The sequence below is a fragment of the Rhineura floridana genome, chromosome 13, assembly GCF_030035675.1.
Source record: "Rhineura floridana isolate rRhiFlo1 chromosome 13, rRhiFlo1.hap2, whole genome shotgun sequence".
Lineage (NCBI taxonomy): Eukaryota > Metazoa > Chordata > Lepidosauria > Squamata > Rhineuridae > Rhineura > Rhineura floridana.
Window position 1 is genome coordinate 26,809,761 of NC_084492.1, and position 18,516 is coordinate 26,828,276.

At 41.2% G+C, this 18,516-nt stretch overlaps 1 protein-coding gene across 2 annotated transcripts in view; it reads right to left on the reverse strand.

The window, feature by feature from the left end:
- C13H16orf87 (chromosome 13 C16orf87 homolog) overlaps positions 1 to 10,825 on the reverse strand; it is a 26,271-nt gene extending 15,446 nt beyond the window's left edge. Inside the window, exon 1 of one of the 2 annotated variants that reach the window (XM_061594250.1) lies at positions 10,424 to 10,825. In XM_061594250.1, coding sequence (XP_061450234.1) covers positions 10,424 to 10,489 — 66 coding nt within the window. In that variant the 5' untranslated portion in view covers positions 10,490 to 10,825. The remainder of the gene's footprint in view (positions 1 to 10,423) is intronic. The other variant, XM_061594249.1, reaches the window with a different exon arrangement.
- Between the last annotated feature and the right edge of the window lie 7,691 nt (positions 10,826 to 18,516).

Below are 18,516 nucleotides of genomic sequence, written 5' to 3' on the forward strand. Positions count from 1 at the left end.
AAGCGTTTATAATCCACACTTTCCTAAAAAGTATATCACGGTGATACACAACATATTTAATATAAACAAATCAATAAAAGCATCCATAAAAACCATCACTGAAAAAAGCATCAGTAAATACTGGCTGGTTAAAAAGAGAGATTCATATTACGAAGGTCTGCCTAAACAATGCAGTTTTCAGCACATGTCTAAAAGGCAGAGACGGTTCGTGCCGAACCTCTACTAGTAGCGCTGGTTATGCAGCCCACCTGAAATCCTGGAGAGCTGTTGCCAGTCAGTGTAGAAAATATTAAGCTAGATGGACCAATGGTCTGATTCAGTATAGGATTCAATGTATAGGACTGCGGGGAAAATGATCTATTCAGCTCATGCCAATTTACAATGATATCTTAATGATAAATGAACCGTGCAATAGGAAGGTCATGCCACTCAAAATGACAAGACATTGCTACTCAGTAATCACACTGGTTATTCCAACAGGCCAGGTATTGATTACGTGTTCTAACAAAAGTGCAGGGAGCACATTACAAAACCATGCTGCTAGCTGCCACACCTTTCATTGTTGTAAGGTAGATAGTTTCAATCCATTCATTTTTAGCAAAACTAACACAGAATGAAAGTTTGGAGTTAGCCCTAATGCGCAAGGAGTTGGGGTTCATTGGCTAATATTAGCAAAACAAATGCTACTCAACCTCTACATTCATTTGAAAAGGGAAAGCATCCTTCTATAGTTATTCTACTGCTAAAGGCAGGGCTCTATTTGCAGTGCAACCCTGCAAAGAGATGCAAGTTTATGAGCAGCCAGCCTTTGAACAGCAGATTATTGCTCTTCTTGTGCAGAATGTTATCTGCCAAGACTCTGTGTCTTGAATGGAGCCCATTCGCTTTGCACTTGAAGGTGACTAATTGGATCAAAACCCCAAAGCATCCTGCATTGATAATCACATTCACATAATTTTCTGAATAAGGCCATTTTAATTTTTTAAAGAGAGCCAGTGTGGTGTAGTGGTTAAGGTGTTGGACTACGCCCTGGGAGACCAGGGTTCGAATCCCCACACAGCCAGGAAGCTCACTGGGTGACCTTGGGCCAGCCACTGCATCTCAGTGTCAGAGGGAGGCAATGGTAACCCCCCTCTGAATGCCGCTTATTCATAGGGTCGCCATAAGTTGGAATAGACTTGAAGACAGTCCATTTCCAGTTTCCGTTTTTTAAAAGAAAGGCCTTATTCCAAAACATCACTCATTTGCAGTCAGTATTTATTACTGCTTTTTCCCTTGCAAGAGGCTCGGAGTCAAAAGCTGTGGAACTTCCACATCCACTGAAGCAGACAGGAAGAAGAGTCCCACCCCCACATAAATTTTCAGAAGCCATTTCCGACGCAGCACAGAGCTGCTATTCAGAAAGAAATTAGTTCCATTGCTCATGAACAAATCAGTGCTTGCATGCAAAAAGGCTAATTCCTGTGGAAACACTGGTTCTTTAATCAACAATAATCTATGCTGCCATTTCCAGGAAAACATCGGCAACCCTTTTAAGCTACATTCCACAGTTTCATTGGTTACATCGGCTAGTTTCAATTACAACCCAGCGTGCGGCTACAGTTAAGCACCATGCCCGATATTAAGACTTTTGGCACCGTAAGAAAAATACAAAATACATATGTCACTCTCTCAAGAAATCCCCGCTTTGCTGATGTAGATAGCGATTCTCTGTCTTAGTCCACATTTGCTGGATGTCTCTTTTCACAGAAATGGGGCTGTGCATTCACACCCACGTTCATCAGTTGTCACTGCCGTGACTAGCAGTGCAATCCTATGCACGTCTAGTCAGAAAGAAGATCCACTGAGTTCAATGAGAGTTACTCCCAGATAACCACATATAGCAGAGGTGGGAATCCTCAGGCCCGCGGTCTCCATGTCTGGCTGGCTGGCTGGCTCTAGCAACTCTCCCTAAGTCGCATCCTTCAATGCCCCTGCTTTGCACCTTGAATGTTTTTGTCTGGCTCGAATGCTCGTTGAACTCTTGATAATGTCTCTTTACTTGTCTGGATGGAGGATACAGGGGGGAGCATGAGTGTGTGTAGAAACTAGCCTACTGTTCCTCCCACTTTCGCCTCTGGCCCCACCCGCCACTGGGATACAGCACTTGGAATGTTGCCCAGAAGGAAGAGTGGCCTTCAGGCTGAAAAAATGTTCCCTGCTACTGGCGCTCTGCAACCAACAGGTGGACTGGGTCAATCGTTCACATGTATATTAAACAGAAATTTCATGTGCTAAGCAAATTATGTGCAATCTATTAGCAGAGGTGGTTAGAGGTTTAGGGGCCCTTGAAATGCCTTCCAATGGGTCCCTCATGCTTATCTGGCAGTGGAAAGCAACAAGCAGCTGGGCTTGGGAAGTGCCATTTTAATTTTCCACAGCGTCTCCCAATGTGGCATCACTGCAGAGCATTGTGGAAAATTAAAACAGCAGCTCCCAGGCAGTAATAAATACGGTTGCTAATACAGCCTTAAGATTGCAAATGAATGATGTTTTGGAATAAGGCCTTTCTTTTAAACAATTGTAAAAAAAATTCAATTTTTAATTGAAAGCACAGTTAAAGTATCAAGAGCGCAAGAATTAACATTCAGATTCATTACAAACCTCAGACATCTATATAGCTGTACTGCAATCATCCTTTACACAATTTCATTTTTACATTAAATTGGAGCCCAAGTTCTTTGACTGGGCTTTCTAAAAGTTACTACTAAATTGGGGTCTATTTGATCCCAATGTCCTTGAAGTGACATGCTTTTTACAGGTACTGGAGGCTTAGGTTTTTAACATTTCACTGCAGAGACACTTTCTTCAACATCCTTTTTTTTTGCCCAAATATATACATCAGCATCTTGGAGAGAGCTTATATAGCTCAAACTCCCCATTTTGGTAAGCAACACAAAAGTAGCTATAAATAGTTCCTCCGGCACACATGAGAAAAGTATGAGCAGATGTAAATACTGACCTCCGAATTCAATGTACAGAAGTGGAGGACCTTTTGAAAACAGATAAAACAGAAGCTCCTCAATAGCACATTTATGCCACAACAGATTGCGCTCCGATTTTTGTTTTCATCCAAGTCCCAAAAGATGGAAATTTAACTTATTTTGCTCAGGAAATTTACTTCATGCCCAGATGAACTTTTCAACATCAGTAATGGTTAAAACATGAAAGAGGAGGGGCCACAAAACCTAAGTCTACAAAGCTAATAAAGTAAAAACTTCACAGGGCAATCCTAAACATGATTGTTTAGAAGTAAGGATCTCTGCTTCCAATGCATCTTATTTCTAGTCACGTCTGTTTAGGATTGCAGCCATAAATATTTGCATTAGAGCTGTTATCATAAAAGTCAATGGGAAACTTCCACTCAAACTGGAGGTATGCTGAAATCAGCCTCAACATAAAAACCTAATTATTGAGAGTGCCAGACTAATGGCCTCCTCCAAACAGGAACAAGCTGTCAGTATTAAGAAGATACATAAGTGACATGTAATTCCAGGCACTCTTGGATGCAAATTATTATTTGGATCCATTTCAATTTAATTTCAGGCCTGGTTTTAACACAGAATCTGCCTTTGTTACCCTAAATTGTAACGAGGACAGACAGAGTGCAACTTGCTAACTCTCCTGGATCTCTCAGCGGCTTTTGATATCATCACCCATCGAACCCTTCAGGATAGGCTCTCTGAGTTGTATCCAATGTTCGCCATACTCAGATTAGACCCATTGAAATGAATGGACGTGACACCTTGTCCACTGATCTCAATAGGTCTACGCTGAGTATGACTCAGTTGGATACAGCCCTCTGGGAGCTGAGGGCAGAATGGTTCTGCACATATCTGCTTAACTCTTTGACATTTCCACGCTATGCTTTATACAACCTACATGAAAACCATGGAATTAGGTGTCATCTGGGGGGGGGTGGCATTAATATGAAGATTTCTCTCCCCCTTTACATCACATTCAAATGGGGAAGTGCTGAATCATTGCTTGAAATCAGTAATGGCCTGGACATGGACCAATAAACTGAAGCTCAATCCTGACAACAGATGTAATGTTGGAAGGTACACAGGAAGTTGCCTTACACCGAGTCAAACTAATGGTCCATCTAGCTCAGGCTGGTGTACTAGCTGCAACCCCTCCCAGACCAAGATAGCCAGGTCACAGTTATTCATGTTCTGGTAACCTCCAGATTAAGACTACTGCAATGATTTGTACATAGGGCTTTGAAGACAGACCAGAAATGGCACTTACTTCAACACACATCCCCTAGGCTATTTAATGGGATACGTCATTGGAAACATTATTTTGCCCATGCCTGAATATCACCACTAGCTCCTAGTCTGTATCCAAGAAGAATTCCAAGTCCTGGTGCTTGTTTTTAAAGGCTTCCACGATCTTCTTTCACACCAACCTAGCCTATACCCCAGGCCTATACCCCTACCCCAAGAAGCCCGCTCTGGTCCCTCCCTGATGTTTTTCCGGAGACTTCTGAAAATGATCTTGTTCCGGAGAGCCTTTGGGAGGGACTGAAGGTAGAGGCTGACACTGATTTTATGCCTTCTATGTTAATTTTTACCTCACTAGTCCCTTCAGTAACACTCCCTATATATGCATATACAGTATGTGTGTATGTGTGTGTATATGTATATATATTATTTTATGTATTTTAATTGCCTTTTATGTATTTTAATTTATTTTAATGTTTTTGTGGTTTTTATTGTGTACAATTTTATTATGTACATGCTTGATTTTACTGTAAGCCGCCCCGAGTGCCCTATTATAGGGTAGAAGGGCTGGATAGAAATATTTTAAATAAATAAATAAACAAACACTATTTTCATAGGAGGCCCTCCTTCAAGTCTTCATGTCATCTGAAAGGAGACTGGTGGCAAATCCAGATAGTGTCTTCTCAGTTATGGCATCCCACATTGAATTCTCAGTCCCAAGGAAGGCCCGCCTGGTGCCTACATTAAGGTACTTTAACTGCTAGAACAGGATGGAGAACCTTTTTCAGCCCGAAGACTGCATTCCCTCATGGGAAACTTCTCAAGATCTGCATGCAAGCGGTGGCAAGCCAGAGGCAAAAATGGGTGGAGCATAGGATACAACTCTCAACTTTTGTGTAGTTGGCTATATACTAGCCATGCAGGAGCCAAATTCTCACAAACACATGCACGCACACCTCTCTGTGTCCTCCATCACATTACAGCCAAATCAAAGTACTGAAGGAGGGCACTAAGCAGGGCCAGTGATGGGTGTGGCAGTGATGGGCAAAGGAGACCAGTCTGGGAAAAGTCCAAGGGCCAGATAGAGAGGCCTGGAAGGCCACATTCGGTCCCTGAGCATGAGGTTCACCACCCTGTACTAAACAAATACCGTGTTATTCTCCCAAACTTTTAATCTCTGATGAGTTTTTAACATCTGTGGGGATTGTTTTTAATGCCGCCTTTTTCAATTGCCTTTTTGCAGATTATGGCCATTCTATGTTCACTGTGTTTGTCACTGTTGTAAACTACTTTGAAATTTATTTCTAGGACAGTATAGAAATTTTAAGAACGAAAACAAGAAAGTGTCCTTTCAGCAAGGGAAAAACACAAAACAACTCGCAAAACCACATCCCATTGCACACCTCAAGAGTAAGGAAATGCTCAGAATTCAAACCAATTTTGTTTTGTTAAGTAGCACAATAAATTGTCTCAAACAACTTACAAATATTTGACTATTACCAACTTGCTCCCAAGGTGCCTTGCTGGATGAAAACACACAAAACTGGCTAGCCTAGTTTCACTGCTCATTATTTCATGAAGCAAAAAAAAAAGCATGAAAAGTTGTTATTGCACGTGTTTTTAAATAGTAACATAAAATACAGCAAGTGTGTTTAAAATACAGCTAGTTTCCAAAGGTGAAAATGACAAGATAGATCAGCAACTAGGTAACTTGCAGCAAATAACTCTCACCTGTCGCTATGGCCTTCCACATTCCAGGACCGAGGATCCATCTTTAACCTCAAGCTGTTGCAAGACCCACTTTTAAATGTTCCCTCATATGTTACCTTTACTTATCAAGATCTGGTCTTCTTCCTCTTTCTCAGCTCCCTATTACCGGCGCTCCACCACAACTCACCAGAGTTAGGTAAGGTCATAACCCAGTTATGAGTCATAACCCACAAGATGAAAACCAACGAACTCTACAGACTCTTCAAAACAGTGTCAGGTCCTGCTGCTTTTTCTGGATGAGTTCTGAATAGGCCACACTACCATTCCATTTACCTCTCAATCTAAAGCCCTTCCCTAAATGGGCTGACTGGGAAGCCAGTATGGTGAAATCAAGTGGGAAATATGATGTCACTGGCTACATAAACATGCAGCCTGGGAATAACAGAAGACTGTGTTAATGGTGCATTATCTGGAGACCTTGGTATAATTTCTGATAAGTGCAATACTGTTGCTTGGGCATAGGAACATAGGAAGCTGCCGTCTACTGAGTCAGACCATTGGTCCACCTATTTCAGTATTGTTGACACTGACTGGCAGCAACTGTTCAGGATTTCAGGCAGGCCAGCCCTACCAGAGACTAAACTGGGGACTTTTTGTATGCAAGCAATGTGCTCTTTCACTGAGCTACAGTCCTTGTATAAAAGGATGTGGAAGGCAGAGCTTTTTGTTTTAAAGAATCACATTATATATAACATGTGGGTTTTCTAGTGTGTCCTACCAAGTGAATATCTGAATCTTGAGTCTGGAAAAACTGTTAAATATTGTTGAAGTGGGGAAGGGAAAATATTCTATTTCTCTCTCAAATGTACACACACACATATTCAGACTCTGTTAATACATAACAGAAGGTGTGATCTAGTGTAATGGTAGAGTGGTTAGAGTATTGGACTGGAACCAGTGTTCAAATCCCCATTTTGCCATGGAGCTCCCCAGATGACCACGGGCCACTCCTAACCTACCTCACAGGGTTGATATGAGAATAAAATTTGGATGGGAGGACCATGTTAGTACACTACCTTGAACTCCTTAGAGGAAAGATAGAATATAAATGTGATAAATAAAATAAATAAAACAGTAAGCTATAGTTAGAAACAAGCTATGGTTCTGCTTTACCGCGACGTGTGACTCAAAAACAGCTGCAATACAGGGATGCACACAGAAACACTTCCATCATTCAGCACTGTTTTCTATCCCACAGGCAAAGTGCTTCCATTTCATGCTAATGTAATTATTTAATTCTCCAGAGCGAGAATACTTTCATTTATTTATTACATTTATATACCACCTTTCCCTTAAAGAGCACAAGGCGCCATACAAGGTTCTCCTCCTCCCCATTTTATCCTCACAACAACCCTGTGAGGCAGTTCAGGCTGGCAGGCTGTGAAACAGAAGTCCTGCCTTCTAGCCCTTTTATCCGGGTGCTAACAGAGCACAGAATGTACAAAATACTTTAAAATTGCATCCGTGAAATGACTAAGCAGCATGTTGACAGGAAGTGTGCTTAACTGCTAAAGATCAGAAGCAGTTTTAAAATAAGCTCCCTTTCTTTTTAGTTGCCAGTTCTTCACAGCTGAGTGCCACTAGGCCTTGTGGGGGGAAAAGCCTATTCAGTGCAACTGTCAGAGCCTGATGACTACTTCCATATTACACATTCAGCAAACCCCCTCAAGACATGAACATGGAATACAAGCAAATGTATCATATATAAGGAAATGGAGCACAGACAGAAACAGCAAGCACTATGCAGAATTTACCACACTTGAGTCAGGTCTTTCTTGAGCAATAAAAACAGATTATGCAGAGCAACTCCTTTCAAAGGCAAGTTCTAGCTGGGGAAATGCCTTGACTTGGTTGCACAAGGTTAAGGATCAAGATAGGGACACCAGACACAACTCCACATATTCAGAGCAAGGAACAGCCATTTCTGATGCAAGACTCTTGAAAGATAAAATAAACTCCAAGCAGATTCTCACTGCGGCAAACGAAACAAGACCTTATAGGGTCACAGGACATCACATAACAACTGAGTGTGTTCTCTCAGAATAACTTTTCCATGCTGGGTAAAATACATCCATCTGACTAAACGGAAACCCTTGCTTGAGAGAAACTGCATAGTGTTGAGAAGCTTCATCAGAAAAATGCCAGAATTAAAAGCAGCTCCACACTTTATATGGAAAATGCATTTGCTGTGTACAAACTGGAGTTTCCTACAGCACGTGCATTAAATTGAAAAACCACACAGGTGTATAAACCCATCTAGAAAACTTGACTGAGACAGATTTCCCCGACATGCAGGCAGATGTTCAAAGATGGTGTTCATACGTGTGTCACCTATACATTATGTGTTTGTTACAGTAAACACCAACATTCATGTAGCAAGCATGTTTGCCACATAAAGTGTGGAGCTGAAAGTACCAAAGCTAGTTAAGGCATCCACACACTTCAAACCCAACTTAAACCCATTCAGCAGAGAGCACAATCCACTGAAGCCAACTGGTTTAACCTTGAGGGATTCTGGGTCTACTCAGGTGAACCAAACTGACTCTACAGCAAATACCCATCTTTAACTGACAGCAGACATCACAGCCGTTGAAGTTTAAAAAGGCAAACACTGATTTGAACAGCAGTTAACAGGCCAGACTGGGAAACATGGGAGCCCCAAATTCAAATCTCTACTGAGCTGTAAAGCTTACTGAATGAGCTCAGGTCATCTCTCAGCCTAACCCAGTTCTTCAACCTTGGGTCCCCAGATGTTGTCGACTACCATTCCTATCAACCCCAGCCAGCTTAGCCAATGGCCAATGATGATGGCAGTAGCAGTCCAACAACATCTGGGGACCCAGATGTTGAAGAACAGTGGCCTAACCTACTTCACAGTTTAATTGTGAGGGTAAAATAGGAGGGGGGAATGCTCACCACTCCTAAGCTCTCTAGACGACATGGGAGCATCAAATTGTAAAAAATCAATAAATAAAAGGTTCAAATGGCAGCAGTATGCAGCAGTTTACTCTTTTTAAGGTGTAAAGAGCAGTGTTCTACAAGTACGGATCCCTCGCCTCCAGGCAACTTCAAATATTTTATAATCACAATTTTAAAAGAGAAAATTACAATCAGAACTTTCTCAAGCAAAATAGGACAAGGTTGAGAACCTAAGAAACTGACAATTTAATATGTAACATGTAGGTCTTACAAGGGGGGAACACTCGATTCCTCAGTATAATTACGGTTTCTGTGTTATTTCAATAAAGTATGAAATACGTAAGTATTTTTTCCTTACCAATCTTATGGGCATATAACCTTTTGCGTTTCACAGACCTTTTCACGCAGCAGAACGGAGAAACAGCAGATTCTAGTCTATAACACACGGTTTCGAATGTAAGCATGTTGAGCCACTTCAGGTAGTGTGACCAGGTCACAACAGCGTGTGTGTGTTTCCACCTCAAGCATACAATAAATTGACCAGCAGTGGACTACATACAGCAGTGACAGCTCAGAAACTCACCTACATTTTTTGAAGGGACAGTGGGAGATTCAAATCTGAGTGACATAATCACAAAACATGGGCAAGGGGGGAAAAACACCATCGTTTACAGAAGTGTGGTAGTAACCACAACAACACTTTTAATCTAAAATCAGTATTTTTGTGGATAGGTCTTCAGCCAATTAAAGTTCTTCTCATTTTTGGATACCTTAGGGCTGTAATCTTATACACATTTCCCTGGGAATAAGCCCTTCTAAACTCAATGGGACATACTTCTGAGTAGACATGTATAGGAGTGTGCTCCCAGTTCCTAATCCTGCTCACCAGCAAATCTTAATATTGCAAGTTCAATGACCTTTTGCAAGTTCAAAATAATGCTCTCATTATTTTTGCCTGTCACCTCTTTCAGATAACTCCTCAACAGAACGTGTTGGATCCCTTTATTCAGAATACTCCCAGCTCTGCAAAATTATATAGGACAGGAGCTAAAAGCATCAGATTCTATATTTAAAACTTCACACAGTCACCAGCCCAAACCCCGTTGTTCTCTTGCCAAGCAACTGCAGCTGCCAACAGTACAATACAGTAACATTTGCAGAAAAGAATTTTTTTTAAATGCAAAGCAAAATATGTTTTTAAAAGCATTCTAAAAATCCAACATACTTAGAATTGTTCAACGCAGGGTTTTAACAGTAAACCGAGTGAGACTTTTGTAAAAAGGAGTGGCATCCTCACCCTTGAGATTCCTAGGTGAGCATACATGTAACACACCTGGATGCTTAGGTAAGCTGCTAACCGAGGGTGGAGGATAGCGCTAAGGCATTGCGGTGAGTCGCCTTTCCCAGCAGCTTGGGTCAGTGAAGAGTGCACCTCTGGAGCGATCTCCTATTACACTACTAAGCCTTACCTGCTGGTCGCACTCTGGGCAGGACTTGGTGGCCATCTTCACTTTCTTGGCCCTGCCTGCAGACATGCTCCTTTGCTGCGGGCGACACGGACGCTGCTCGTTCCTGCTGCTTGCAAAGGAGAGAGCGCGAGCCGCCCCTCCCACCTGGATGGAACGCAGCCCTCGCGCCTCTAACAGCCAGTAGCAATAGCCGACCCGTGCGCGCCCTCACCCCCTCCCTCTTGCGCTCTCTCGGGCGCGCGCGTACCCGCCCGCGTCGGACCTCAAAAGATTAATTCGTCGCGCGGCGGATATAGCTCGCGCCCGTCTGCCCGATCATTGCCGGCCCTGGAAGCTCACTCGTGTACGCGCGGGGGCACAACAGACGGGTTTCAAAGCAGAAACAGGAAACCGTTCCTGCTGCTAAGCCACACCTCTATTAATAAGCGAGAGGGCCGGGGCGGGGCCTAAAAGGACAAGAGCCGTTTCCATGCAGGGATTGGTTGAACGGATATGTAAAAGAAAGAGGGGCGGGTAGGAGAGTCGCTTCGGTGACGGTTGGGGGGGGGGGGGAAGGGGAGACGGATACGCCTGAGCGGGAAAAGGCGGGAAGATCCCACGTAGGAAAACAGGCGCGAATTAGAAGAGGGAAACTGGACGACGACAATATTTTTTTATTTAATGTTCAAATTTGGAGTGCCCCCCCAAATTCAAATGTATTCCATAAATTCAGATGGATCCTCCTTGTGTAATTCATATCAACAGTAGTAACATTTTCAAAATCAGCAAAGAAGTTTTTGAAACGGACTTTAATTTCTCCTTCTCTTCCTTCCCTATTGCTTTTTAACCCTATGCATGTCTACTCAGAAGTGCCCCATTACCCTAGTGGTGCAGCCTAGCCCCACTTACCTGGAACTAAGCCCCATTGAATTCAACGGGGCTTTGAGTAGATAGGGTTAGGATTGCACCCTAAGGGCACAATCCAGCTCACCTTTCCACCAGGCTGGGGTGAGTTAGATACTGTGGATCCCTGGCTGCCCTGGCAAGCTCCCTGCTGCGCCGGCCACTGCAGGCAGCAGCCCTCCACCATGGCTGAGCTGTGGTCCTGCCAGGAGTCTGCCAGGAATGGCCAGCCTGATGGACGGAGGGCCAGTGGAAGCCCCAAAAATGGGACGTTCTGGGGGTGTGGTGGCGGAGGAGCCACGGGGGGGGGAGGCTTACACAAGATCCTCCTTGAGTTCAGAGCTCTCCCCTGGGTCCTGCTCCACCTAAAAAGTGAAAAAATAATTTCCATTGTGGCCTATGGGGAAGGCTTGTTTCCCAGGAGGTCTGTGCATGGGAGCTGGTGCTTCCCCACCGGATTGTGTGCGCAGCTCCTAACCACCTCCCCAGCGGGAGGAAGATTCTGTGGATCTTTCCACCAGCTCCTCCTCCGCCGGCTCCCCAGCATTTGGCTTGCTCTGCCCGGCAGGATTTTGCTTGTCTGCGGTATCCCCCATAGAGCAACCCAACTCAGGGGAAGCTGGTGGAAGTTGTGCTGGAGCAAGAGAAGCCGGTGTAACGTTCTGCCACATCCAGCTGCAATTCAGGAGCCTCTGGGTTGGCTGAACGCTGGCTCAGCTGGGAGCTGTACCCAGGGACCAGAAAGTAAAAGCCTGCTCTCCCAAATACCCGTACTGGGGAGTAAGCCCTCTTCACTGACTTCTATTGCAAATATTTTCTTAGACCTATCTTTTTCCTGGCATAACTTTTGCCTGGATTGAGACCTGCAGAAGCAATCCAAACACAAGTTGGATGTGGCCTAAGTCCCCGCACCTCATCCCCTCCCCTGATACACCCCCAACCTGCCCCTTTTCCAGGCCTTATAGCAGCTCCACTTGCGATGGTCTCAGCTGAACCGGCTAGGTCCCTGCTCAGCTGGGCTGAGGGACTTACGGTGGCATACCCTGGCTGAGCCGGAACCCAACCAGCTCACCTGGAGATCCACCACATCCAACTCCCCTCAGCATGGTGTAAATTGAAATTGGATTGTGCCCTAACACTCTACATTAGTAATAGCATACTAAGATTGCTCTTATAACAATATGAAAATATTAAAAACTGGTGAAAGTAACCCACATTTTTGAAATGTATTTATTTACTGATTTTCAAGAATACAATTATCTAAAGAATGGTTTTCTCCTATTTTTTTCAAAAAGTTACAAGCTTGTATATTTTTAAACAAAAATAAATCATGCTTATTGCTTGCCCAGAAAGTTCTGCTAGCCACAAGTGGACCATTGGCATTGCAGAGATTTCCAACTGTATTTCATTGGACAATGATTAAAGTTATCCTTGAGAAGACCTGATTCACCAGAAAAGACAATAATGCTGGGAAAAACAGAAGGGAGTAGAAAAAGAGGAAGACCAAACAAGAGATGGATTGATTCCATAAAGGAAGCCACAGACCTGAACTTACAAGATCTGAACAGGGTGGTTTACAACAGATGCTATTGGAGGTCATTGATTCATAGGGTCACCATAAGTCGTAATTGACTTGAAGGCACATAACAACAACAATCATAGACTCCAAATCGCCCAGATCAGAAACCCTTTGGCTAAATTACCTATTAGACGATCACTTACCTGAACGCACTTGGGCTGTGGCCAAGTATTCCTTAGCTGTAATAAATCAAAGAAAAGATATTCAAAATAAATCTGTCTAGTTTTAAATTTTATAAGATTTTAAAAGAATTATAATTTTATGATAAGGATATTAATAGTTAATTAAATGTGCTTGTCGTGTTATTAAGAACAATAAGTCTGCTAGCAGAAACTTACTTTTTATAAGATCCAATTTTATTTTAAATTTTGTTAATATTTACTGCTGATAAATAATACATGTATATGCATTTATATTGTATTATGTTAGTTTAAATATATTTTGTTATGATTGGTCTTAGGACCGTAATAAAGGATGATGATGATGATGATGATTCATAGGGTCACCATAAGTCATAATCGACTTGGAGGCACATAACAACAAAAAACAGCACAGTCCTATAAACATTTACTCAGAATAAAGTTCCACTGTATTCAATAGGTCTATGCAGATTTACTTAGAATTAAGTCCTATTGAACATTGTGTGACCTGTGTCCAAGTAAACATGTATGGGATTGCTCTGAATGTTAGATTGGGGAGGTAGAGGCTAGGATTCTGATTGTTTCTTTTGAATGATGGTTTAAACCAGTGGTTGCCACCAAACTTTCCCATGGACCACTTGAAAATTGCTGATGGTCTTGGTGGATCACTTAATGATTTATCTGCCTGTTACAGCAATTAGCTGTAATACAGCTGTCCTAGGTGCTATATGATTTTTAATTGTATTTCTATTGCTTTTATTTCTTATATTGTGTTTTATTGTATTACAATTTACATTTCATAGAATGCAAACTGTAACACAATAAAATACAATATAAGAAATAAAAGAAGCAACAAAATACAATTAAAATCAATATTAATATTTAATGTGGACATGCTGCAGACCACCAGAATGAAGCTTGTGAACAGCTGGTGGTCCACAGACCACAGTTTGTGAACCTCTGATCTATCTGAACTAAGGAGTCACTCAGCAACACTCCACAAAATATTATATGTTACAATTAACTACCACAGCTCCACAGAGGTCTCTGGAATAGAGGCCTACCTGCATACACCGCTACAAAATGATGATTTAGAAAAGAAATCATATCAAATTTCCACAAAATGGTATTCACAGATGACATCATAATTGATCCACATAGGACAGACTTCAATGACTCACAGCATAGGCACTGTACAAAGAAGCGTCCAGCTCAAAGCATTGGTTGTATTTCTCACGGCCACACATTCTGTCATACGAGGCATAATTTCACCTTGTATTTGCTATTGTCACATTTTTTCCTGCTCTTTAATTATGTTGGTGAAGGCCAATAGAGGTGAACTCCACTTAAAATGGAAAAAATAAATAGCTTAAAACAGAACATCTGCTGGAATTAAAGCAAGGTTAATTTTGTCTCCTCTGTGTAGCTTCCAAAATTATTTCCTCATACATTCAGGTACTATACTTGCTGCAGGGGCCTAGTGAAGAGGCTTTCTTCACACGTCCTTGTGGCAAGGATTATCTCTGGAAAAAATGCAAGTGTTATTCAAGGACAATGATTTTTACACATTAACCACTTTCACGGTTGACTGCTCTGTAAAAGTGCAAAGTGTTCACAAAAACAAAGGAAATTAACAAGGTATTTTAAACTTTAGGACAAAAACGTGATAAAATTCTGAGAATCTGTTGTTTTCATAAAACGAGCAGACCTTCCAAGCTACATAGTTGAACAAAGAATTCAGAATCCATTACCTCACAAGACTGAGAAACGGGAAGATAAAATATTTAATGTGCTAAACAGCCATAAGTGGGGATTATAAACGTGTATTTGTCATGTCTAGCTCCAGTATTTTATTCCTTGCAACATATTAATTCCCACCTCATTTTTCCAGTTTTAATTCTATTATTTTGTTAACCGATTTTAATAAAGTCTAAAATTGCATCTTTTAGGACTTTTCCCACACTTTCCAAGGGAATTTACATCTTTGTTCTGTGGCTCTCCAAAGTTTTTACTATGAAAACACACCAGTCAAATCTTGTCCGTATTTGGGACCAATCTACTAACTCCATGCACCTGACACAGGAAACATCTCCATCTTTAAGAGGTGAGATTCCAACTTACAGTTTAGCAATATTCTTCTGTTCTGAACAAAATTATAGTTTTAATATCTTCGTCATTCTCTTTCCACAAATGTTGATTTCATAATGGACAGAGGAGGATGAAATCTCTGTGTTAGAAAATCACTTTGAAGATTGTTTTAGACATTCCGTAGACGTATCAACAATATTACAAAGATGTACACACAATGCTGTCTGTCCTTGTGGAGGCATTGTATGATAATACATACCAGCTCTAGCAGTGATGCAACTTATAGGAGCTGCCTCCCATGGCAGACTTTAGGCACTATTAAAGGACATAAGGTGATATGCCATTAAATTTATTAGGATATATTTATAAAGAAAACAAACTTTTATTTGGACTTCCTACATCATGCACCAAAATATATTGTACAAGTTCTTTCAATTACTTATTCAGAGTTCAGGGAGACATCCCTTCTCATGAGCCATTCATTTCCTGATGTCTGATCTTGCTGTGCCAGCAGCAACACCTTATTTTCTTTTCATCCTTTCTAAACATAGAAACTTTTCAGAAATCAAGAGGATGGGCTAATTTGCACATAACACTATGAACTGCATTGAGCTATGGGGTCTCATGATCCTGTCCCCACCTCACCTTCTCTAGTGTGGCTGCAAGAAAGAGACAAGAAGCTTCTGTTTGCATTTTAGAATAACCACAGTTTAGTGTTATGTCAGAACCCTAAAATGTGGTTAATCTTAATTGTCGCTTGTTGAAACAAGCCAGCTTCTTAAATTCACTCATTTCAACAAGCCATAGTTAAGATTAACTACAGTGTGTCAGGTACGGATGACACAGCAAGCTGTGGTTACTTTAAAGAAGCAAACATTTCTGAACAGCTCTTTGCTGCTCTGCTGGAGGAGGGAGTGTGTGAGCCTGTGGGTTTCTGAGGGTTTTGCCTTCAAAGAGAAAACTGAGGTATAATGTTATGTCTGAACCAGCTTGACAAGAATTGCAAGGATTACAATAAGAAATACTTTTTAAGCTAAAGAGCATAAATAATCTCAACTGTTGTTTCTAATGCTGCCTATTCATATTAATCATCTGTCCATATCTTTCTGTTATGTCCAGACAAATCATATTTGATCAGAGGCAGTGCCTGGTAAGATCATTTGAGGTCTTTGCACTTATATACAACCTTTATTTTTAGTTCTTGCTGGAACTTAACTTAGCCCCTCTCAGATGGGAAAGAAAAAAAGAAGGACATAGTGCCACCACATCTGCAGTATGGTGCTTATTATAATTTCTTACCTTCTCAGGTGTTTCATATATTGCAGTGCAGATAAGTATGGACAAGATGTATTTTACTTCTGAAGTTTTTGCCGGAGCTACTGCAGTTTGAAAGCATAGGTGTGAATGTACCCTGAATAATATTCAGAAGGCTATACTGACGTCTAGTATGGTTATCCTCATATTACAAATGGAGAACAAATGGGGCCAAGAAATATAGCTTATATATAGCCACGTAGTATATTCCTGGTTGAGCTGAGATTTGGACCAGGGACCTTGTAATTCATGTCTTTTAAGAACATAAGAAAAGCCTGCCGGATCAGGCCAATGGCTCATCTAGTCCAGCGTCCTCACAGTGGCCAACCAGATGCCTCTGGGACACCCACAAGGAGGACATGAGTGCAAAGCATTCTTCCCTCCTGCAGTTTCCAGAAACTGGTATTCAGAACTATACCGCTGCTGACCCTGCAGGCAGAGCATAACTATTGTGGCTAGTAACCACTAACATGTATGTATGTATCGAATCCTCTTTTAAAGCCAACCAAGTTGGTGGCCATCAATGCTTCTTGTGCGAGTTAATTCCATAGTTTAACTTTTAATAAAGTACACTGCAATTATGCACCCAGTTATTGACATAATTAATATCTATATTTTTCTAAGGTATATAAACTTTTTCTCCCTTTGGCTTAGAAAAATACAGTATACTGGGTGCAGGCTGCAGCATGTTATTCAAACATTCTTCCTGCTTGTTAAAGAAATAGTATCTTTGTTCTAAACTAGGATTGCAGCCAAAATAAATAAATAAATAAAATAAAATAAAATAAAATGCAGACCTAAAAAGTGAGATTTTTGTTCCTGAATATAAGTGAAACACAGTGAAAGAGACATCCTTTAGGCCTAGAATTTTAGGGTTTGTTCTCTTTTCCCCCCACATGAATGAAGCACTTATAGCTGAAGTACTTGTTTGATCATACTAGATTTCTCCTAATCAAGAACATGGCAACACATTCTTTTCACTTAAGCTGCATTCCATTACACGTCTACTCAGAAGTAAGCTCCATTGGGCTCAATGGGACTTGCTCCCAGGTAAGTGTGTATTGGATTGCAGCCTTAGTTGATTTCACACAAGCAAGTCTTTGTGCAACATTCAGCCATTAAGTAGATTTCAAAACTGGTGAACACAAATCAGCATTTTGCAAAGGTCATAGCACTGTCTGCAAGTAATTCTGATGAAACATCAAAGATTATCAAACATACCCAACAAGGTATGAAAATCTTGGAAGTTGCTGATTCATAGGGTCGCCAAAAGTCGCAGTCGGCTTGGAGGCACATAACAACAACAAATAAAGATAACATTGTTGTGTCATAGGCTACAATGTTAAAACTGGCTGCAATCCACATGCACGCACACACTGAAACACACATAATAGATGAAATGGAATATTTGGGGGAAATAGTTTTAAATCAAAGTACTTCTATTTAAATGGCTTGTGAACCAAACTACAGGTAATACTGTGATTTGTAACACTGATCAACAGTGCAAATCATATATATGATTACTCAGAAATAAAAATCATTTAATTCAATGGGACTTACTCCCAGGTAATTGTATATAGCAGTGGTTCCCAAACCTTTTCCCCCATAGACCACTTGAAAATTGACAGACCACTTAATGATTTTTCTGTCTGTTGTAGCAATTTATAATGCGCTATGCTAGGTGCTGTATGATTTTTAATTTTCATTTTTATTGCTTCTTTTATTTCTGATACTGTATTTTATAATATTACAGTTTGCATTCCATAGAATTCAAACTGTAAAGCAATATAAGGAATAGAAGAAGCAATAAAAATACAGTTAAAATCAATATGAGTATTTAATGTGGACATGCTATATACCACCTGAATAGGATTGCCAGGTTCAGGGCCTGAGACTGATCCTGTATCTTTAGGAGAAGAGAAAGTCAGCCAAATGCAGGTGTTCTTGCAACACTGTAATGAGAAAAACCACAAGATGGAATTCTCCCTTCCCCCTGCACACCTTTTAAAGATAAAGAAGACCTCTTGGTTGCCAGGCCCAGCCTCCAAGAGGTCTTCTGTATCTTTAAAAGGTGTGCAGGAGCAAGGAAG